Here is a 22,174-nt window from a genome sequence, read left to right as displayed (position 1 = left end):
AAAAAGGTTTGAAACTGATGAGTGTTAAAATGAGCTCTTACTTAAGCGTAACGTCGCACGCCCTCCAGCTCTCACACGTAGAGTTGTTCGGGTGAGGCAAGGCGACCTCAGCAAAATGTTTGCGGCTCGGAAGCACACATCTTGGGTCAACACTTCCCAATGTGACTCAACTCCGTCTCTTTGCGGGAATTAAAGTCACTTGTCACTTTTTTGAAAAATCGCCAGCGAGAAGTGTCGGACGAATTGTCGACACTGTGCCCGCGCTTTTTTTAACGAGCGCTTTTTTGTTCGCAGCCATTGTCGTTAGTGCAAGCTGTACACATGCAAGCAATACAAATGTTTTTTATTAATAATAATAAAACAAAACATTCAAAAAAAGATGGCCTGATGAATAAACACAAATCGGTCGATTGTCCAGCCACGATGATCTTGTGCAAATGTGTTTGTGTCTAGCCGCAGACCATCCCTACTATGCCCATTCGTCAAACAGCGACGGGACGGAAAGCTACATTTATTACCTGAACGTGTGCGGAAAAGTGCCCTCGGACGAATGCAGCAACCTGGGAGAATTTGTTTCTTCCTGCCAGGTGAAGAAGACAGACAACGTCAAGAAGGTGGCCGGGAGATACCAAAACCAGACGCTGCGGTAATTTGCCTTTTCTCTCTTGAATGTATGTCAGAACGGGCCTCTTTTTGCTGTGGGTGAACATAACATTGTTTGCAACACACACACACGTTATTCTTTATAGTTTTTTAGTTTTTTTTTTTAGTTTTGCTACTTTTTTTTTTTTTTTTTACCTTCTGCTCCTTCCACATAACTATGTCACACAATTCCAACTTCCAAATCTTCATTTCATTCAGGACATTCGGGCAACTGTTTTTCACATTCCCAAAAGTTTACATTTTCTGTGGAGAAAAAGAAAAATCCCATTGGAGACATTTTCCAAATTGAACTCATCCTACCATATTACACAACTTAATTAACTGATTCAAACCATTTCGAATGTCAATGATTTCAACAATTCAGTTACAGACACTTGTATTTATTTTATTCGATTTTTTTTTGGAGTTAATTTTGAATACGTCTTCCCTTTCTTTCAGTTATTCAGACGGCGATCTGACTCTTATCTACCCCGACGGCGCCCGGTGCTCCACGGGCTTCCAGAGGATGACCATCATCAACTTTGAGTGCAACAGGAATGCATGTGAGAAGCTTCAGTCCAGCATCGCTCTCCGGCGCCACCCGCTAATCCTTATTTGGGTTGTGGTGTTTTTTTTTTTGCTCAGCCAATGGCGGCGTGGGGGCGCCGGCGTTTGTCGGGGAGACGGACTGCACGTACTACTTTAACTGGCAGACCGCGTACGCCTGCGTCAAGGAGAAGGAGGATCTTCTGTGCCGGGTTACGGATGGCAGCAAGCATTATGACCTTTCGCCCCTCACGCGCTTACCTGGTGAGTGTGCATAAAGAATAATTCAATTTAGTGAACACTCGCCTATTCGTGGTTGACCTGGTCATTTTTTATTATTATTATTTTTTTAACCCTTTGTGGAGCCTATCCCCAGCTATCTACTGAAAACGTAGATACGACATTGTAACGATGTCGTAGCTATGTGGGTGTTATGGTTGGAAATCTAAAGTAAAATATCTTTCCTCTTTCGTTCCAGGGTCGGAGTTGAACGGGAACTGGGAGGCAGTGGATGTCGAATCCCCGCAGTCGGACTTGAAGCGCTTCTACCTTAACGTGTGCCACAAAGTCGTCCAGGCAGGAGGTGCTGCCGGCTGCCCGGAGAACGCCGCCATTTGTGCCGTAGGTAAGAAGAGACTCCTAATCGTCAATCTGCCCACTATTGAACACACAGGAGCACCCAAAAGTTGTCATCGACCTCTTTTACATTCCATATATTGAAACCAAGCGGAGGATCTCTGGTGAGCTTTATTCTTTGGTGCTGTTTTTGTGTTTCAGACAAAGAGCACAAGATGATCAACCTGGGCAGCTTCCTGTCTTCCCCACAGAAGACCGAAAAGGGAAATGACATCAGACTGGTGTACACTGACGGAGACTTTTGCAGCCACAAAACCACAAAGATTCAAACTATCCTGACGCTCAAGTGCAAACCAGGTGGGCTTAATGATCGTCATGCTAAGGCTAGGTGATGCGGCTTTCAAATGAAAAGCAGAAAACTCAGATTTGTGATTTTAATCTGATGTTTCCGCTTTCACTTATCGAAAAATCAAATGACAAAGGAATTATTCAAAGTTTTGTCTCTCTTGCAGGAGATCTGGAGAGTGCCCCGGTCCTCCGCAGCGTCTCATCGGATCGCTGCGTGTACGAGCTGGAGTGGTACACCGCGGCCGCGTGCGTCCTCTCCAAGACGCAAGGGGACAACTGCAAGGTGGAGGACCTGCAGGCTGGTACGCCGCTTAAAATGCGTCCACGCCGCCAAGTCTCAGTTTGGATGAGCTGAAAGTAAGCGACTACATGTTTTCACTCGCCAGGCTTCTCTTTCGACTTGTCGCCGCTCACCAAGGCCGACGGCGGCTATTACAACTTGACCAACGACAATTACGACTACTACATCAACGTGTGCGGCCCGGTCACAGCCGCCACCTGTCCTGAAAAGGCCGGTGCCTGCCAGGTAGAAAAAAGGTAAAGAAAACAAAATCTATTGAATGCAGATTCTCAAGTTATTGGGTCTTAATGAATTTTTACTTTTGTCCCAGGTGCACACTTTTCAAGAAGAATGTGCCGTACACCCATGTGTGCTTTCACATTTAAGTGTGTCATGATTGAGGAAAAAAACTGCCTTGTATGGGATTCTACAGTCGTATAATATTGCAGGGTTTAAAATACCGTTGTACCATCCATGATAATGACTTTAAGTTTAAGAACGAAACAACAATATTTAATTTCAATATATTTAGGGAGCGGTTCAGAAAATTGATGGATATATTTAGGGAGGTTCCAAGGATTTATTTTTAATTTTTTTAAAATCTTTTTTTTTTTTTTTTTTCAATGTGCTAACTTTTTATAGTGACTATAAATCTATTGCAGCAGTGGTTGAAACCACTTACACAAATAAAATCATTTTGTAGCATATCAGTGGTGAACACACAAAGGATTTTTTTGGTTTAGTTTTTTACCTCTCGTCTTTTTTGCTCCACCACATGACATGAATTTAAACATGAAATTGTATGATATCAAACTCAGCTATTGCTCTTCTGTTTGGCAATATATTTTTACCTCAGGATTATTTTGTGGCTTTGGGACCTTTAAAAATTAGGATAATTTAAAAATCTGGTTTTCATCTGATACTGATTATCGGTAAAATTACATTATCACACCTGATTTCATATATTGTGATCGGATCGGCACCACCTGAAATATTTTATACTCCAATTATTATAGTGACCACATTTCATAAATTTGTGTTTTAATTATCACTAATTTAATTAGGATTAACTGAACATTTTGAATTAAGTACATTTTTTAAAAAATATTTTTATTTTACAAATGCTTTTATTTTATTCATTACCATACATTCTTTATCCAGTTATTTATTTGAATAAATACATTTGAATACATTTTAATTAGTAATTTTAAAAAAACTGCAAAATTAATAATGAAAAAATGCTCAGTGGGCCAGGGTAAAAAAAAAAAAAAAAAAAAAAATATATATATATATATATATATATATATATATATATATACACACACACACACACACACACACACACACGTGCCCGTGGGCCATACTTTGTCCACCCCTGTCTTCATGTGGATGTTTCTCTCTCGTCATTGCAGCAGTTGGAGTCTGGGGGAGGCAAACTCGCGGCTGTCTTACTACGACGGCCTGATCCAGTTGACGTACAACAACGGCTCCCAGTACAACAACGAGCAGCACACGCTCCGGTCCACCGTCATCTCCTTCCTCTGTGACCCTGAAGCCGGCGCTGGAAATCCCGAGTTTCAGGTCGGCCCGCTGTACCTTTTTATTCTTGCCGAATGTTTTGACTAGCAGCTTCTCGAATGCTATTCTTTTGGGTGCAGGTGGAAGACAAATACACGTATAACTTCCACTGGTATACGTCGTACGCATGTCCCGAAAGGCCTCACGAGTGTTTGGTGACTGATCCCAACACGCTGGACCAGTATGACGTGTCCAGGTAACGTCATTTGAATACAGTGAAGACCTGCTATTTGCTTCGATTAGGGACACAGCCCTGACGCAAATATCGAAAATCCATAACTATTAGATGCCCTCCTAAAAATATTCGGACTTCACTTGCCTGTAATAATAGTTTACACAACTAAACTGTCGTTGAAAGGTTGGGGGGCACCCAGACAATTTCGTGTTTTCCATGAAAACACAACGTTGCATATATAACTGTACATTACTGTTCCAAAAATTGGGGGTCTCTTAGAAATGCACTTCATTTTTACCAAATTAACAGTGTCTCGACTTTATTCCCGATTAACTTAATTTTGTTGTCATTGGTGGGAAAAAGTGACCCCAAACATTTGAACATTAGACTACATGGCAAACTCTAGCTTTGGATTTGCACTTTACGTGGCTTACGTTGCGTTGCTCGCCGTTCGCAGTTGATTAGTTGTTCACGTCCGCTCTTCCTCTTGTCTGCAGCTTGTCTCGCACGCAGTCTGGCGTCAACTGGCAGGCCATGGACCTGTCCGACACCGGCAACCTGCGAAAGTACTACATCAACATATGTCGGCCCGTCAACGCCGTTATGGGCTGCGAGCGCCACGCGTCCGTCTGCCAGATGAAGTACACGACCACGCAGGTACGCGTGTGCTTCATACTGAGAGCTGTATCACATATTTTAAGCCAAGTCTCTTCACAATGACATTTTCCAGGGCTTTCCAAAAGAAGAGCTATCCGTAAGTAACATGGGCGTCTCCAAGCGCGGACCCGTCATCGAGCGCCGCGACCGGCTGCTGCTAGAATTCACGGACGGCGACCCCTGCGAGTCCGACGGCCTGAAGCTGACGTACGCCACCCGGATCCACCTGGTGTGCACCAGGGGAACGCTGGTCAGTGGAAAGACTCTGAATGGGCGGGGCCTAGCGCAACGTTCTCCGTGTCACTTTTTTGTTGTTGTTGTTGTTGTCGGCGTGCAGTCAATGGGCCCGCGATTCCTCTTGTACCAGAACTGCACCGCCAACTTCATATGGGAGACCAGGGCCGCCTGCGCCATCACCACGACCAAGAATGACGTGAGCCATTTGAGCGATTAGGTTGAGTTTATTAGTCAAGACGATTTGAATTCATATATTTCTTTGCTTATTTTAGCTGATGTGCACTGCTTACACTAACAACATTGAACAGAACAGAAAGGGAACAAACAAAAACATCATTGTAATTGACTTTTTCTATAATTGAAGGGGAGGAAAAAAAATCGATGAAAATGGGAAATCCGATTGTTGGGGTTTATTTTAAGGCCACAACCGGCAAAGTGACCAATGTGCTTCCATTTCAGAGCTGTGCTGTGATGGATCCGGACAGCGGCTTGGAGTTCAACCTGCAGCCGCTAGCCTCCGAGACCGGATACAAGACCAAAGCCAATGGAAAGGACTTCCTGGTAAGACCCATCTTGGGATTTTTCCTGCGGGTATTTGGTTGTGACACACCTTTGCAGAAGTCAATGTCAACATAAATAATAATAATAATAATACACAATTACATGTGTAAAGCGTTTTATTAAGGATTAAGATTGCATTCAGAAAGCAAAGTACGAAGGTGTCTAAGATACTTGTGTGTAAGTATATTTAGAGATGAAATATCAAAACTATGCCAATTTATAAATAGGCGCACACTTGATATTACGCACTGGACTTTGTCCTCCTTATTTCTAAATTTACACACACACACGCACACAAAATCTCCTTATAAATATGCACACTTTGCCGGGGGTGGGCAAACTAGTGCTCAAAGGCCACAGTTGGTTTGTAAGTCAAATTTAAGTGATGTTTTTATAATAAAACAATGATCAAATGAGATAATTACAAAAATGAATAAGTACATTTTAATGTAACCAACTTTAGGAGAAAAATGTGCAAAGTTGATATTACACGTGTCAAAGGGCTCCTGATAAAGCAAATGCTTGGTGAGCCAGATTAAAGAACAAATGCAGCCGCCATAATTTACACCGGCACTTGTTCTATACGCATCGGTTCTTGAATTCATTGCTACGTTTGAGAAGTTCAACGCTCGGTCCTGGTCCGTGCCGCCTCGCAGGTGAACATCTGCTCAGAGATGGCGGATTGCGGTGCGGGAATGGCAGGCTGCGAGCTGGAAGACGGGCATCCCGTAAGCGTGGTGGGCGTGGAGAAGACCCTGCAGTACTCCACAGACGGCCTCCTCAAACTCACATACAAGGGACCCCGGGACGATTCCACAGGTCATTTGAATATGACAACTTTTAACGTTGTTGAACATGATTTCCAGTTTGGAACAAAATGTACCCTATCTACACAAGTAGCAGCTTATTAAAAGAATACAATTTATGGCTTTGTATTAAACTTTGCAATCTTTCCCTGTTGGAAAATGAAGAACCTCACCCCTGTGTTTTTGGTTTGAGACTTTCCGTCTTTTCTCTCCAGCAACTCGGGACACCTTCACCATTAACTTCGTGTGCGATCCAAACGCGCACCCTGGCTCGTTGAAGCTGCTGCGGGAGAACTTGAACACTCTTCCCAGCCACGTGGTCCACGACGTCCTCTTTGAGTTCTCCACCGCGCTGGCCTGCGTCCCCGCGCCGCTGGACTGCCGCGTCATCGGTACGGACACGGAGGAGCTCGGGAGATTTGTCCGCCTTCTTAAATGAAACGTGCCTTCGTGTGACCTTCAGATTCCCACGGCAACGAGTACGACCTGAGTCACCTGGTCCGAGGCGGCGAGGACAGCCCCTGGGTTGCCATAGATACGGACGCTGTCAAGTCACGCAGCTTTTACATCAACGTCTGCAAACCCCTCCCCCCTCTGAAGGACTGTCCCGGTCAGTGAGCGATTCCTCGTACATGCGGCGCATCTGTTGAGAATAGTAGTGTCTGACTTTAGTAACATCAACACACATGCGCGCATTTAAATTGAATTAGCCCCATGAGTTATTAAGATTCTTTGTGTACCTTGAAAGGCGCCATCTAAATCTAATAAGTACAAAATGCATCTCCCTGCAGTGGGTCCTTTGGGTGCGTGCGGCGTAATTGGTGGTGTCGGTTACAGCCTCGGTCTGGTCCAGGCCAGCCCGCAGGTGGCGGAGGACGGCTCCATCAGCGTCCTGTACCACAACGGGGACAAGTGTGGCGCCACGTCGCGCGGCGCCACGTCGCGCGGCGCCACGTCGCGCGGCGCCACGTCGCGCGGCGCCACGTCGCGCGGCGCCACGTCGCGCGGCGCCACGTCGCGCTACTCCACGCGCATCATCTTGCTGTGTGACGACAGCCCAGTGAGTGTTCTGCAACGTTCTTCCTGGCCACGTTCGCCTCTAGAAAAGAAATAGGGCTTGGCGAGAGACACTCTGAGTGTGTGTGTGTGTTTGTGTTTGTTTATTTGTTTCCAGGGCTCCCCCATGTTTGACCGGCAGGACGGTTGCGAGTACGTCTTCATCTGGCGGACGTCCGTGGCCTGTCCCATCAGGAAGTCCCAAGGTATTGTCATCACCACGCGGGAGGATGCCAACATGGCAACTAACTCGATAGCAGTTGGCGATCGAATCACTAATTAATTGTGCGGGCGTGGTTAGCATAGTTTGCATATATACATATTTTATACTACTGCATTGTCATGTGTCCGCATGTAGTCAAAGAATAAGAGGCAATTTACTCTTCTAAAATGTCTATCTTAAATATATCTATATTTTTTTGTTTAAATAAAAAAAAAAAAAAAAAAAATGAAAAGGTTAGAAAACGGTACCCAACTGAAAATAAATCGTTTGGGATATGTTTTTTGTTTTGTTTTTTACATTACCGTATGTAATGATGAGTCAAAAGCATGATAAATGGCTGTTAGGAAAGTAGTAATTGTTATTTTCCTACGGTTTGTGAGAAGTGCCACCTACACGCCAGCATCCTGGTACTTCCGGTGTATTTTCGAAAGTAATGTAATGAAAATAATGTGCGCAGTGTGTTTGAGTAATGTAGGAATGTGAAAAGGTTGATGGTTTTCAAAGGCTCGTGCTCGCCCGTGGGTCCTCTTTAGGTGACGAGTGCCGCGTCCGCGACCCGAGGAGCGGCTTCGAGTTCAACCTGAGCTCCCTGAAGGGCAAAGATTACCCAGTGAGGAGCGACAAGTACATCTACCACCTGTCGGTGTGCGGCGGGCTCCAGAGGGGCGTCTGCACCGACAAAGACACGGGCAGCGACGTCGTCTCCTCGTGCCAGGTGGACGGAAGCAACCACAAGATAGCAGGTGCCAGATGACAACAAAGCATCCCAGTTAGTCGTATATCTTTGCCGTCTGGCTTTTGTGTAATTGCGGTTGGCTGGTTTGCAGGAATGGCAAACCAGCTGCTGAGCTACGTGGGAGATCAGCTGATCCTGAACTACACCAACGGAGAGACATGCCACAGGATCTCCCAGCGATCCACAGAGATCTACTTTTCCTGCCACCCGGAAATGCACCCTGTAAGCCCCACACTTCCGTCGCAACTCTTCTACCTAATTACGAGTTACGGTCAACGCTCACAAAAATTCTCACCACCCCCTAGAAATGTTTGGAACTGCTTATGTTAAATACGTGATATGAGCTGTCGGGATGTTTCCTGTGCTCGGCTTTGGTCCTCCTCGCGAACAATTGTCTAATTAAGCGGCCTTGCAGGTAACAAACCGCTTGGTCATCACTGCAGACCTCGCCGCTTCTCTGAGGCACTCCATTTACTTGACGTCACTATGGAATATTGTGCTGATGTGCAGTCGTTTGCTCGGAAGACTTCTTAGTATAAAGATCGCAGTCTCAGTAAATCATGCGCAACACGGCCACCACTGCACGTGCAACCCGCTATTTGGGAGCTTCATAAATCACGCCTTAAAATGGTGCATTTTTTTCTCTCCTAAGGGAGCACCAGAGTTCATTAAGGAGACTACGGACTGCACCTACCTGTTCAACTGGCCCACCGCACTCGCATGCGTCCCTGTCCAAACCACCAGCTGCTCATACCAGTAAGATGCTTCTCAAGCAGCTCCATCTTTGATGCATTTTATTGTCGCATACAATGCGTCACTGTTTGTGTGTGGGAAACACCAAAAACATTTGTTTGTGGGCAGATATGACACATCCAATATGGCGGCCGCAATGCGGGCCAACCCGCCCAAAGTGTGAGCTCTTTGTATATGTATTGTCTTTGTCAGACGTGGGTAGCGATGCCAATAATTGGCAATTGCTATTCTAAAGTAAAAGTACTTTTACTTTAGAATACCACTCAAGTAAAAAAGATCCTCCAAATAATTACTTGAGTAAATATTCAGCCAAAAGAAAAACAACAAGAAACTTTTTTTTTTTTTTTTTTTTTTAAATCAGTACAAAAACGTCAAATAGGCAATATTATAAAATAGTAATGTCACTTTAATTCAAACGATATGTGTTTTTATAAAATAACAAATGAAGGCAAATTCAGCCACAAAAACTTTGTTTATGCTCATGAAACAGCACAATAAGCTTATCAGGCAGAGATGATTAATCATCGAATTATATAATAATGTGATGATATAATCCTAACCGCATGTAGATGCAATACTGTTATGTGTTATTACTGAAAAACACTGATGACGGGGCATGGCATACCGTAGCTGTTCTTTTTTGTAATACAGAAAGTGAATATAGATTTCTGCCAGGTTGCAACTACGCTGGCAAGTACAAATTATCCAAAAATGTACTTAATGAAATGTAGCACGTTATTTTGCACCTCGGGTCACTGCTTTCCTTCTATAGTTAATGGTTGCTGTTCCTTTCCCTAGTGATGGTGCGGGCCACTCGTACGACCTCTCACCCCTGGCCACGGAGGCCCAAAACTGGGAAGTGACGCCTTCGACGGAGGACACCGGCAAGCGATTCTACATCAACGTCTGCAGGTCACTGGTGCCGCAGGGAGGTGCGTCTTTCTCACTTTGACTGCGGCATCGTCATGCTCCTCTATGAATGAATGGCGACATGTTCATTCTGCCGCTTAGCAGAATGAATTGAACTTGATGGGAGTGCAGGCCCTCCACACACACACACACACACACACACACTGCCATTTGTCAAACGTCACTTTTCCGCAATGTGTATCCCCTTTAAATTCAAGCTGACCTTCTGCCCCCACGGCAGGTTCGTGGAAATGTCCCTCCGGCAGCGCGTCCTGCGAGAAGGTGGGAGGCGAGTACGTGAGTCTGGGGCAGGTGACGAGCGGCCCCACGTGGGACCGGAGCGTGCTGAAGCTGCAGTACGGCGGCGGCCAGGCCTGTCCCGACGGAGTGCGCAACAGGAGCACCGTCATTCGCTTCAAGTGTGACAAAGACCGACTTGTGAGTCGCCGCTGTCGATTTGATGTTTACGCAAAGATGATGTACAGTGGATCTGGAATTTAGTCACAGCGCTTCACTTTTTCTACATTTTATGTCGCAGCTTTATTCCAAAATGGAAAATCAATGCATATTTTTCCCCTTCAAAAGTATATTTTCTTTCAACGGCTGGCGTTACATATTTTGTTCCCCTCTCAGGACTCTCGCCCAACCCTCATTTCCGCTATCGAGGACTGTTTGTACACCTTTGTGTGGTTAACAGCTGCCGCCTGCCCGCTGAACAGCAGCCGGCACGACGGCTGCAGAGTCTCCAACCCCGCTACAGGTTTTGTTTTTACAGCCAGCAAAAAGTATATCGATGCTTCACGTGCTTTTCTACTGAAACCTTTGCCTCCCGCAGGCCGTTTGTTTGACCTGAACAGTCTGAGACGGGACGGCGGTTACACGGTGTACGACCACGACGTGCACGGCAGGATGTTCCGTGTCAACATTTGCGCAGATGTGGCCAACGCCGGCTGCAGCCCCGGGACCGGTATGTCGTACAACAAAGAGAAAGACGACATCACTTAATTGAAAGACAACAAACAAGTCTGTGACATACTTTTGTCAGAATACCACACAAATCTTCACACACCCTAGTTCTTGCCTTGCTGAAAATTTTATGTTACAGCCTTATTTCAAAATGAAATGAATTGTTATTGACTCAAACATCTTCACACAACATTTTTCACATTTTTGGGTAACTTTAGCAAATTTATATATATTAAAAAAAAAATGTCATGGCAAAAGTTGGGATTGTCATTCTTTTTTTTATTTTGAATACATTTGCAGCGGTCTAAAAAAAAAACTTGTTTCACATCATTATGGGTTGAAAGCAAATTTGGCATAAAGCTGTAACATAAGTTGTGAAAAAAGCGACATTGCCAATATTTTCCATATGGACTTTACAAGCTTATAAAAAGGACTTTGTCCTGTTTAAATGGCAGCCAGCGTCATAGTTAATGAGCCCATTTGTGGAGTGCTCCTTATCAGAGGTTAATTCATATTCATAACGCTAAAGTGTTGGTTTTTGCCACAGCGGTGTGCATTAAAGACGTGACGACCGCGCTGAGCGGCGGCCAGACCAGCGGCAAGCTCTTGTACAAGGATCACGTTGTGGAGCTGACGTACCGGGGAGGAAGCCCGTGCCCCGCCGACCCCGCCCTCGAGCACAGCACCGTCATCCACTTCATCTGCAGGTGCGCCATCGGCTCCCGCGGTGACGTCCGCTCGGAAGCGGCGCAGCGGCGCACAGACTTATGTGACGTGTTTCGTAGACCGCCCGGCATGAGCTCGGCCCGTGTGGAGCCCGTCCTCATTGACTCCAACGCGGACACCTGCACACACTTGTTTGCCTTCCACACTCACCTGGTGTGCGAGCAGCCTGTGAGTATGTCTGTCTGTGTGTTCACCATTTTTCCCTGCAGGAAGGAATGGAAACCTTTTCAGGATCAAAATGTAGCCGGCAATGTTTTAAGCCACATTTTGTTTGATTTTACTCTTCTGGCTTTCCCAGACCGAGCAATCCATTGATTTTCTGTAGCTCAGTAATGTGCTAACACTTCCAAATCCTTCAGTCCAAACTTGATGTTTGCGCTTGTGGTGCTCTCCCAAATTCCTTCTTCAATTTCTCAAAAGCACGTCTGCAATCTGTTAGCATGAGGGAACACACAATTGAACGCCCTGTTTTGGGATCTTAGCCCGATTACGGCCCAAATGTCACACAGGTGTAAAAGGCAATGCAGTTCAGTAAAAGGTGAAAACAAAGCCGTCAATCGTAACGTTCATAAAACGTTTGCACAAGTCACTGTAAAGATGACTTTGTTGACCGGCTTAAGCGTTCCTCCCAGGTCTCATGTTCGGTCCAGAACGGCTCCGCCACGATCGACCTGACTCCCCTGATCCACGCCACCGGATACTACACGGCAACAGGTCGGTTTTGCGCGCATTGATGGCCTGTCGACCAGCCAGACGTCGTCCCCGTTGATGTCTCTCGTTTGTCTCGGCGGTGTTCAGACGACGCGCTGGAGCAAGACGACGACGACTCTCCGGACTTTTACATCAACATCTGTCAGCCTCTGAACCCCATCCCCGGCGTCACCTGCCCACTTGGAGCCAGCGTCTGTATGGACCCAGACAAGGGGGACCCAATTGTGAGTCAAAAATATTGGACCCAGTTGCAGATTGGGGGAGCCATTGTTATTTTTATTTTTTTCCAATAATATATTCACCAATGGTATCAGTTAATTGCCATTTTTGTCATGCGAAGTTGGAGTTGAGAACAAAATGTTATGGAGAAATCCAGCCAAATGTTGCTTTGTTCCTCAGGAACATAAACGTGACACAATTTGATGAAATACGCCACAGCGAAGATTGACATTTTGTCTTTGCGTCTTCGAAAGGACATCGGGCGGACGACGAGCGGCCCTCACATCAGCGCCGCAGGCGACGTGTCTATGACCTATGCCAGCTCCACCCAGTGTGCGTCTGACCCGGCGCAGAACTACACTTCCACCATCATCTTCACCTGCCATAGAGGCGTGGATCTGGTCGGTACACCGTTTCCTCTATGGCAGCTGTTTTTTGTGCGCTGTACAAACTGGCCATCGTCTCTCCAGGGCTCCCCGCGCATGCTGAGGCTGCAGGACTGCGTGTACATTTTCGAATGGGCGACGTCTGTGGTGTGCTCGGCCGCCTCCCACACTAGCGGATGCCAGCTGGCCGACGCTCAGCTGGAGTACACCTTCGACTTGTCGGCGTTGACGGGCCAAGTGCAGGTGACACCAAAGACACATTTAGAACAGCTGATGTTAAGAGGCGTCATGTATTCCCCCCCACAATTCAGAGAAGTCCCCAGGTGTCACAATAATGTGTGTAACACGCCTTAGTCAAAATGCAACACACCATTAAAGAGCCGTGTTTGTTGCGACAGGTCCCGCTGGGCACCTCCGACAACTACCTCATCAACGTGTGCAGCTCGGTGTCGGAGCCCCGCTGCAAGGGCGCCGCCGTTTGCCGAGTGTCGGGCTCGCCCGAATCGGCGGCGTCGTTCGGCATCGGCAAGGCCATGACCATGGACTTCAAGCACGACGAGCAGGCTGTGCTGATGCAGTATGGCGGCGGGGATCCGTGCCCGCCCGGTAAGTCGTCCCACAAGCTGTCGGACCGCGGATTTGTTCATATTGTCAATGCGCGTTCCCCATGAGAAATGCATGCATGCAAATGGTGTGCGTTGTAGTGACCCACGAGGGCGAGGCGTGCGTGTTCCCCTTCGTGTTCATGAAACGCTCGTACACCGAATGCACCACAGGCGAGAGGACCGACGGCAGGAAGTGGTGCGCCACCACCGCCAACTATGACGAGGACAAGAAATTGGCTTTCTGCCAGCCAGGTGAGGCTTGACATTTCGCCATCAAGAATTGTTCCAAACGCCAACTTGAGTTTGAAAATTCAGCCCCCGCAGCCAGTTTCACTTCTGCCAGACAACACACAGGAAGTCGGCCATTTTGGTTTGAGGCAAACATTTTCCATTTTTTTCCGGGGGTCCTTCAAAAGCTAAGTTGACTTTGAAAATTCTTCCCCCGCAGCCACTTTCACTGATCAACATGGAATGTGATAGGCATGTCGATCGCGAGTAGACCCATCGGGAAGTCGCAAAAAGACACGGGAATTGAAATCATAGCCAGATGAACGCGTCCTACGAATTCAGTCCGGTTGCGTGAAAAATGACCAAGAATTGGCCAAGAACCAAGAATTGGTCATTTTTGCCATTGCGTGCACTCAGCAAAGTTGAATGACTTTGTAAAACAGGTCAATGCTTTTGCAGCTTTAATCATTATGATGATGATTTTGTTATCGTCCTCATCCCTCATTATTAGCATCTGCCAAGCGCCAGTCTTCCATACTGTTTACCTGCGACCCGGCTGCGGGCCACGGCTCCCCGCAGCTGCTGTCGGAAACGGCGGGCTGCTCGGCCACCTTCCTGTGGCGGACGAGCGCCGCGTGCACCCCGCAGAAGATGCCGTGCGAGCTGGTCAGCCAGCATCGAACCTTCGACCTGCGCGCGCTCTCCTCCCTCACCGAGCCGTGGAAGTTCAACCACCGCGGCGACTCGTGAGTCTCTTTTGGGGAACGAGAAGCGTCGTCATCGCCGTCGCCTCTTGTGACTCTCTCCGTCCCCGACGTGTCCGCAGATATTTCGTCAACCTGTGTCAGGGGATTCACAAAGGATTTCCGGGTTGTCCCGAGGGGGCCGCTGTGTGTCGGCGCTCGGCGGACGGAAGCACGCGGACGCTGGGCCGCCTCCACACTCAGAAGATGAGCTACGAGGGTAGGAAAACATTTCGTCAATTCCGTTTCTTTCCGTAATCGTGTCACTGTTTAACAAAGCGATTGGCAAACATGCTGCTTGCGTTGCATAATGTCCCGCGATCTACGCTCATTACACAGATTCAGGACCACGTCTATCAGCGTCGCTGTAGACATTTTCGGTTTTGAAGGAGACATGTTATCTAATTCAAATCAGTTCCCCGATGTCTTCATAAAAGCTCTGTGACAAAGCTCACTCTCAAAATACACAAAGCAACTTTGCGGACTTTTTGGGGAGACTGAGACGCCCTCCACAGCATGAGCTAAAATAAATAATAATAAAAAAGTAATAATAAAATAAAATAAAGAAATCACAAAGTGGACATATTTTTTCTTTTCTTTTTTTCTGACGTTCACAATATCTAACCAGTCCCCTCTTGCCTCTCACACAGACGGCAAGATTTTTGTCAACTATTCGGCTGGCGACGCCTCCTGCGGTAACGGCGTGGCGGCAAAGACGGAGATCCGGCTGAGCTGCGGCACCACCGTCGGACACCCGGCCATCATCAAGTAGGGACGCAGCTCGACGCGCGACAACAATGTCGAGGTGGCCGCGACGGGAACAAACGTGCCGTGACGCTCGAGTAGGAAAAGACTCGGGACGGTGGCATTCATTTACTTTGCGGTTTAACAGCCAGTTAATGTCAGAAGAACCAGGTTAAACTTCGGCTTGTTAAGACGTCACGCCATGATAAATCATTAGAATCCGTAGTATAATTCATCTCCTCATGTACCTCATCGCCATTTATTTTATTGGGCTCCTTCCAAAACACTCTCCATCCATTTTTTTTTTTTTTTTTACAGTACTGACTTTGGGCCAGAGGCGGGTGCCCGCTGGACTGCTGGGCAGCCGATCAGATGGCACATAAGGACTAACACGCGTTCTCACTTGCATTCTCATGTTGACAATTTAGAATCTTCCCGGGTTAGGACCGTGACAACTTCATGTATGAAAGTCAATGCCATTAAATAGCAAAACTGCACAAAATATGACATTTAATAATAATAAAACAGTGGATTTTTTTTCCCGATGTTTTTCAGAGAGCAATGCGAAGAAAACTAAATTGCTCAATACAATTCCTTTCAGTTATATATTTGCATTGAGCACAAACTTGAGGAGACTGCCTGTTTAAAATTGGAGAAAATATCATAACCGTGTTAAGAAATAAGGCTCACCCTTGACGACATATCCAACATATCCTTTTTATGCTCAATGTCAAATCCAAATTCCACATTATTACACAGGTTGCCCCCCGCAAAATGACCAGAAGTGACTTTTTGATTGCGCTCTCTCACTCACGCTTTCGTAAAACCGGTGATGGTCAATGAATTCCAAGAAGAACTGACAACGTCTTGCAATTCCAAATGAAATGTTGCGCAATGTTGTTGAATCCATTTGGTCTTCGTTAGTAGTTGCGCTTGGAGAACGGGGGAAACCAGTTTGAATAATTGCCGACACGCAGCTCGGAGAAGACTGTTTTCTTACCTGCCATTAAATTATCCTAAATGTATTGTTATTTTTTTGTCAAGAAACAAATCAAATCAAAACAAAATATGTGAGTAATTGCCAGTTAAATAGTGACTCGATTTATTTGGGGACAAACCTGTAGTGAGCATGTTTTATTTTTATTTATTTATTTGTTTGTTACTTGCTGTATGATACTTTGGTGTGTGTGTGTTTGTGTGCAGCGTGGACAAAACAGCCTGCCTGTTCGTTATCGCCTGGGAGACCCGCTCGGCGTGTGCCGTCAAGCAGCGGGAGGTGGAGATGGTCAACGGCACCTTTCGGAACCCCGACACCGGCGCCCGCCTCAGTCTGGGAGAGCTTTACTTCAGGTAGCGTCGCCCGCAATGAGAACCCCCACCCCCCCCCGCCCAGCCCAACTCACGCTCAAACGCGTCCGCAGTCACCACCAAGCCTCCGGAGACATCCGCTCCAACGGGGACCGCTACATCTACCACATCCAGCTGTCCGGGCTCACCAACAGCTCCCTGCCCACCTGTGTGGGTGCCAACATCTGCCAGGTCAAACTCAACGGACCGTACAGGCGGCGCATTGGCTCCTCCAGCAAGGCTAAATATTACATCAAAGGTATTTGACGTGCTCACTTTAGAGCAGGGGTCAGCGACGTTTTTGAACCTGACAGCTACTTGTTGGGTACTGATTCATGCAAAGTTTTGCACAGATTTCTGAAAGATCAAATTTGACTCAAATTATAAATCATCTCATGGTCGTCGCGCCCGTTGGCTTGTCTCCATGAACAGTCAAATATTGATAAACAATTTTACAAACAAACATAACAAATTGTATTCATTTTTAATGAAATAGTGTTCATTTTGAGGCGGCACAGTTCTGAGGACCGTGGTTCAATCCCCGGCCCCGCCAGTGTGGAGTTGGCATGTTCTCCCCGTGCCCGCGTGGGTTTTCTCCGGGCACTCCGGTTTCCTCCCACATCCCCAAAAACATGCGTGCGAGGTTGATTGAAGACTCTAAATTGCACTTAAGTGCCAATGCATGCGTGAATGGTTGTTTGTTTGCATGTGCCCTGCGAATAGCTGGCGACCAGTTCAGGGCGTACTCCGCCTCTCACCCGAAGATTGCTGGGATAGGCTCCAGCACGCCCGCGACCCACGTGAGGAGAAGCCGAACGGAAGATAAATGAATGAATGAATACTGTTAATTTTGTAGATTTACTGTATGATATGATGATGATGATTTATTGTGAAATAAACAATTTTCCATGCACAGTGAAATAACACATGGAAAAGGTGAATCTCTGTTTATGGATTGACTGGATTCACCCAACAGGTGGCAACCTGGACGTGATGGTGCCGTCAGAGTCGGCGTGCGGGCGCGAGCGTACCAAAACGGTGTCGTCCACCATCATGTTCCAATGCAACCCGTCGGCCGGCGTGGGCATCCCCGAGTTCATGCTGGAGACGGCCGAGTGCCAGTATCTGTTTGTGTGGCACACCGACGCCGTGTGTGGCCTCACGTGAGTTGCCGCTGCCCGGCAATCCAACCCGCGCACGTGTGGCATTACACTACAAATGCGGAAACGTGATCGGTACAATTTTTAAAGGCTCACATCTCGACAAGACTTAAGATTACAGGTGCATGTCAACAAATGAAATTGAGAAAACTTCATATATTTATGTAGTTCAATAGATTCGCTACATCGAGTCAACTGTTTTATCATTTTATTTGTATTGCGTTGAATGAATCTGTATAATTTATAAGTTTCACTTTTGGAATTGTACTGCTCTCCTGCAGTATTAAAACGTATTGAGATGCAAGTGGATAAGAAAAATGTGTTTGCCTAAATTGGCTTGTACAATATTCAATGAAATTGTACATTTAAACAGCAAAATGATCAAACAAACCATATCATTTCGTCGAGCCAAAATCTGCGCACTTGATGCTAAAACATGGAATGCAAAATGCCATAAACGGGCTAACGGAAATTAGCACAGATGTTCCAGTATTTATAAACATTCAAACAACTCCTACTTTAATACACACGGAGCAGCAACACATGCAAACAGAAGCTCTTTGTGGCACAACAAGTATTTATTGAATTAATAATTGTTTTTAACTAACACGGAAGTGTTCGTTGTTTGTAAGGTGAATTTTCGTAGGTCTTGAAAATCAGAACGAGAGCGGGAGGAACTGCAATGTCGTGGGGGAATGTCGTAATTGAAAGAATATAAGACGGCATGACGTGCCCGCCTTTGTCCTGTAGGACTGTGGACGCGGACACGCGAGACGGAGACGACGACGACGGCGTTCCGACTCTTTCCGGGAGGAGTCAGGTGGCGGCCATGCTCCTGAGCCTCCTGTTGGCGGGATTGAGCGTTTGTCTACTGGCACTGCTGATGCGTAAGCGAGAGAGAAGGTAAGTAGTCAAACAACAGTTATTATGTAAGTTATCAAAATTGAGATCAATTTGGCATATGTCCCTTTTGACACGTTTTGTTGTTGTGGACTTCCAGAGAAATTGTGCTTCAGAAGGTGGCTGGCTGCTGCAGGAGAGGCAACCAGGTCTCCTATAAATATTCCAAGGTGCGTTCGAATGCATCATCCTGTAGACAAAAGGTTTTTGGCCAGCGTGCGATCGTGGCACCTGTAGGAACCGCCAAGAAAATGTAGACTTGTTCCCCTCAGGTCAACATGGATGAAGATGCGGGCGAGGACGAGATGGAGTGGCTGATGGAAGAAATGGAGGCTCCCGCCACGGCCGCCTCGTCTTTGTCCTTCTCCGCATCCCAGCGGGGCCGCGATAACCACAGCAACGGCCACATCAAGACCAAGCCGGTCAACACGGACGGCCTGCGCTCCTTCTCGTTGGACGAGCAGGACGACGACAGCGAGGACGAGGTGCTCAGCGTCCCCGGAGTGCGCGTGGTCAAGTCGTCGTCCGCCCATCGTAGCGTCTTCCTGCGGGTGAGCCGCATCGGCCCACGGAGTATTTTACAATGAGCCTGCTTTCCTCAAGAAGTCCGAGGGCCCTTATGGCGTATTGTCACAATAATTGTAGATCTCAAAAGCCCTCCTCAAGACCTTTAATTTGATGTATGACTTGATGTGGTTTGTTGCAATAAACAAAACACCCGATGCAACATATCTTGCCAAAACGAAGAGGCAAGACAAGATCTATGGCTTTTACTTGGGCAAGAGAAGTAAATTGAAGCGGCGTATCTTGCCAAAGAGAAAGATTACATACGCTATCCAGGCAAAACATTAAGGGTTGGTGTTCTTTTCGCAGGAGGAGAGCGACGAGGACCTGGTGGGCCTCCTGGACGAGCCCGAACGGAAGCGGAAGAGCGGCCGAGCCCGCTCGGCGGGCGACCGCCGCAATAACAACGCGGCACCTAAGCCCAAGCGGGAGGACGACGACAGCGACGAGGACCTCCTACGGGTGTAACTCGCCCTCCAGAACTGCTCTCGCTCTCTTTTTCTCAGTGAATGTCGCCATAGCAACGCCCTCAGCATTACTGACACTTCCACCACCCCTCTGCCACCATCTTGTTATTTCTTGATTGCTCCTTTATTTACAGTGTTTCTCACAGTTGCTCTGGAAGCGATCAAGATGGTCCAGTTCGTCCCCCGTATCGCCGTTTGCCGTGTTTGTCCAAAATGGTGTTCTTTTGATTGCAGCCGTGCCATTTCTTTCGCACTTTATCTCAAAACGAGCGTCTCTTGACAGATTGTTTAAGACGAAGGTCCACGCGGCGACGAAAGCGGCGAAGTCAATCGGCGACCAACTCCGGCCGAGGGGGCGCGGGCAGCGAAGGTCAGTCGTCGTGCGGCTTTAAAGGGAGCGAAGATGCTCGAGTGTCGTATTGTTTACACTCACAGCAAAAAGCAAGTCTTTTCTCCCCCTGAAAAGAGAGAGTGAGGCCTTTTTTTTAAAAAAAAAAAAAAAAAAAAAAAAAAGCTTGATTGATTGTTCTCTTATTTTCACTCTCTGCATAGATGATCATTTGTTTGTTTGAGTTTTTATGATTATTTAAGCGAATGGATGTTGGGCGACGGTTTTGAGAGTGCCAATGTGAGTGCTTTTGTCGCGTCAAAGCCATATTTCTGCACATGCTGTCGTTGCTATTTTTCGTGGCGATTGAATCATTCCCTCGCCAATCGCATGTCAGTAGTCAAATCTGGATTTGTCACGTAGTTTGGGTGAAATTGCCAGTAAAATTATGAATAATGCGTTATGTTTTGAGGGCTGACTGAACAGAAAACGGCAAGTCGCAGTAGTCGAAGACCGAACCAACAAACGTCGGCCGCGTTCACAGGGTGTTAACCCGAAAACCGCCGCATCAGAGGCGTCACAGGAGAGCCGACGTTTCGGGCAGAACCCGCCGAAGAGTAGCAAATGTGCATTCACGCAGCCGTCGGGGCTTGCCCAATTTCGATAATGAGTTGGTGGAGAAATATAAACGCAACCTTTTGGCCCCTGCTAATCAAGACTCCTTCACTTGAGCAAATCATTTTGCCACCTTAGAAAAGACTAAAAAAAATGTTTTAAGTTCGTCAGCATTTAAGAAGGCACAAAACGTAAGCGTGCTGCTGAAGCTCAATGAAGTTTTGATTTTATTTTTTTTTTTTTTCCAAGCAGTATTTATTTCAGCCGTATCATTTCGATACATAAATTCTGTATTATCGTCAAAGCTCTGACGAGACTGGCCCGGTACGTGAATGTATTTGGTACTGTGTTTTTTTTTTTTCTTCTTTTTCTCCAGCAGTTTCAAAAGCTTTGTTGTCGTTGTTGTTGTGGGAATTCGCACGTACGCTACTTTGTTTTCTGAGCTTTTCAAAAAGAGGACTAATAATGGTGGTGCACTGGAGAAAAGCACAAAAAATGAGGTGTGATCATCATCATCATCATCATCCTGCTTTTGTTGCCTCACGTTTGTGCCCGTTTTTTGCTATTTAAAAGAACCTCCATGTACCGTCGTCTCTTTATTTGAATAAATACCTTATGAATGATGACTTGAGGCGCACTCAAAATATTAATGGATTAATGGACTCATCATTTCTGACTCAAATAATAGGTCATTGCACTCGAAACTGACCGGTCCCAAATGACTTTACGGTCTATCCTTGGTTACATCTGAAGGCCTTACCTTTCATAAATGCCCCCTTTTTTTAATCTTAGATATAAAAAACAGGTCATCAAGTGAGGTGTACTTGAACAAATAAATGCGAGCCCTCTTTGTTCCCTCAGGGGAAAAAAAAATAAAGACCTTGCCTCCCATAAATTCCCCCTTTTTCCTCTAAAAAAAACAGGTGCTCGTGTTATCCGCTTGATAAAATGAATGCTCCACCTGCTAAACACCCATTTCTTCAGAAAAACAAAAGCAGGTGATAAAGGGTCATCCACTTAACAAAATAAATGCCTTACTTCACATAAAATTCCCCAACAGGTGATCAAGTGTCATCCACTTGAGTAAATAAAAGGCTCACCTCACCAAAACACACTTTCCCTTGAAAAAAGAAAATTGGGGGCCTGGTGTCCACCAGTTGAAAAAGAAAAAGGCCCCCCATTTTCCCCCCTCAAGATAAATAAATGACTCACCTCATGTAAATGACCCCCTTTCTCCCATCACCTGATGTCAGTTCCCTCGTCTTGAGTAAGTCAATCCTTCACCTCACAGTAAAGCTTCCCTTTGTCCCCTCGGGAAAAAAACAGGTGCGAAAGCGTAATGCATTTAAGAAAATAAACGCCTCACCTCATATAAACTTTAA

At 46.4% G+C, this 22,174-nt stretch overlaps 1 protein-coding gene across 2 annotated transcripts in view; it reads left to right on the top strand.

The window, feature by feature from the left end:
• The window catches only part of igf2r (insulin-like growth factor 2 receptor), a 29,467-nt gene extending 8,029 nt beyond the window's left edge, over nucleotides 1-21,438 (top strand). The window contains exons 9-52 of one of the 2 annotated variants that reach the window (XM_061704992.1): nucleotides 454-646; nucleotides 1,102-1,205; nucleotides 1,288-1,452; nucleotides 1,667-1,813; nucleotides 1,966-2,121; nucleotides 2,277-2,414; nucleotides 2,499-2,649; nucleotides 3,805-3,973; nucleotides 4,051-4,166; nucleotides 4,643-4,802; nucleotides 4,876-5,052; nucleotides 5,140-5,235; nucleotides 5,499-5,600; nucleotides 6,257-6,419; nucleotides 6,622-6,798; nucleotides 6,870-7,016; nucleotides 7,198-7,352; nucleotides 7,428-7,466; nucleotides 7,581-7,668; nucleotides 8,219-8,428; nucleotides 8,513-8,643; nucleotides 9,074-9,177; nucleotides 9,973-10,106; nucleotides 10,325-10,521; nucleotides 10,717-10,843; nucleotides 10,919-11,050; nucleotides 11,597-11,756; nucleotides 11,835-11,943; nucleotides 12,408-12,489; nucleotides 12,574-12,710; nucleotides 12,960-13,106; nucleotides 13,176-13,334; nucleotides 13,490-13,697; nucleotides 13,796-13,948; nucleotides 14,436-14,670; nucleotides 14,751-14,887; nucleotides 15,318-15,435; nucleotides 16,615-16,761; nucleotides 16,833-17,017; nucleotides 17,735-17,921; nucleotides 18,669-18,821; nucleotides 18,919-18,988; nucleotides 19,091-19,369; nucleotides 19,692-21,438. In XM_061704992.1, coding sequence (XP_061560976.1) covers nucleotides 454-646; nucleotides 1,102-1,205; nucleotides 1,288-1,452; nucleotides 1,667-1,813; nucleotides 1,966-2,121; nucleotides 2,277-2,414; nucleotides 2,499-2,649; nucleotides 3,805-3,973; nucleotides 4,051-4,166; nucleotides 4,643-4,802; nucleotides 4,876-5,052; nucleotides 5,140-5,235; nucleotides 5,499-5,600; nucleotides 6,257-6,419; nucleotides 6,622-6,798; nucleotides 6,870-7,016; nucleotides 7,198-7,352; nucleotides 7,428-7,466; nucleotides 7,581-7,668; nucleotides 8,219-8,428; nucleotides 8,513-8,643; nucleotides 9,074-9,177; nucleotides 9,973-10,106; nucleotides 10,325-10,521; nucleotides 10,717-10,843; nucleotides 10,919-11,050; nucleotides 11,597-11,756; nucleotides 11,835-11,943; nucleotides 12,408-12,489; nucleotides 12,574-12,710; nucleotides 12,960-13,106; nucleotides 13,176-13,334; nucleotides 13,490-13,697; nucleotides 13,796-13,948; nucleotides 14,436-14,670; nucleotides 14,751-14,887; nucleotides 15,318-15,435; nucleotides 16,615-16,761; nucleotides 16,833-17,017; nucleotides 17,735-17,921; nucleotides 18,669-18,821; nucleotides 18,919-18,988; nucleotides 19,091-19,369; nucleotides 19,692-19,850 — 6,503 coding nt within the window. In that variant the 3' untranslated portion in view covers nucleotides 19,851-21,438. Of the gene's footprint in view, nucleotides 1-453; nucleotides 647-1,101; nucleotides 1,206-1,287; nucleotides 1,453-1,666; nucleotides 1,814-1,965; nucleotides 2,122-2,276; nucleotides 2,415-2,498; nucleotides 2,650-3,804; nucleotides 3,974-4,050; nucleotides 4,167-4,642; nucleotides 4,803-4,875; nucleotides 5,053-5,139; nucleotides 5,236-5,498; nucleotides 5,601-6,256; nucleotides 6,420-6,621; nucleotides 6,799-6,869; nucleotides 7,017-7,197; nucleotides 7,353-7,427; nucleotides 7,467-7,580; nucleotides 7,669-8,218; nucleotides 8,429-8,512; nucleotides 8,644-9,073; nucleotides 9,178-9,972; nucleotides 10,107-10,324; nucleotides 10,522-10,716; nucleotides 10,844-10,918; nucleotides 11,051-11,596; nucleotides 11,757-11,834; nucleotides 11,944-12,407; nucleotides 12,490-12,573; nucleotides 12,711-12,959; nucleotides 13,335-13,489; nucleotides 13,698-13,795; nucleotides 13,949-14,435; nucleotides 14,671-14,750; nucleotides 14,888-15,317; nucleotides 15,436-16,614; nucleotides 16,762-16,832; nucleotides 17,018-17,734; nucleotides 17,922-18,668; nucleotides 18,822-18,918; nucleotides 18,989-19,090; nucleotides 19,370-19,691 lie in introns of both variants that reach the window. The other variant, XM_061704991.1, reaches the window with a different exon arrangement.
• The last annotated feature ends 736 nt before the right edge of the window (nucleotides 21,439-22,174 follow it).

This window comes from Phycodurus eques, chromosome 18 (genome assembly GCF_024500275.1).
Source record: "Phycodurus eques isolate BA_2022a chromosome 18, UOR_Pequ_1.1, whole genome shotgun sequence".
Lineage (NCBI taxonomy): Eukaryota > Metazoa > Chordata > Actinopteri > Syngnathiformes > Syngnathidae > Phycodurus > Phycodurus eques.
The sequence above is the reverse complement of the archived record's forward strand: the minus strand, read 5'-3'. Positions and strand labels throughout refer to the sequence as shown.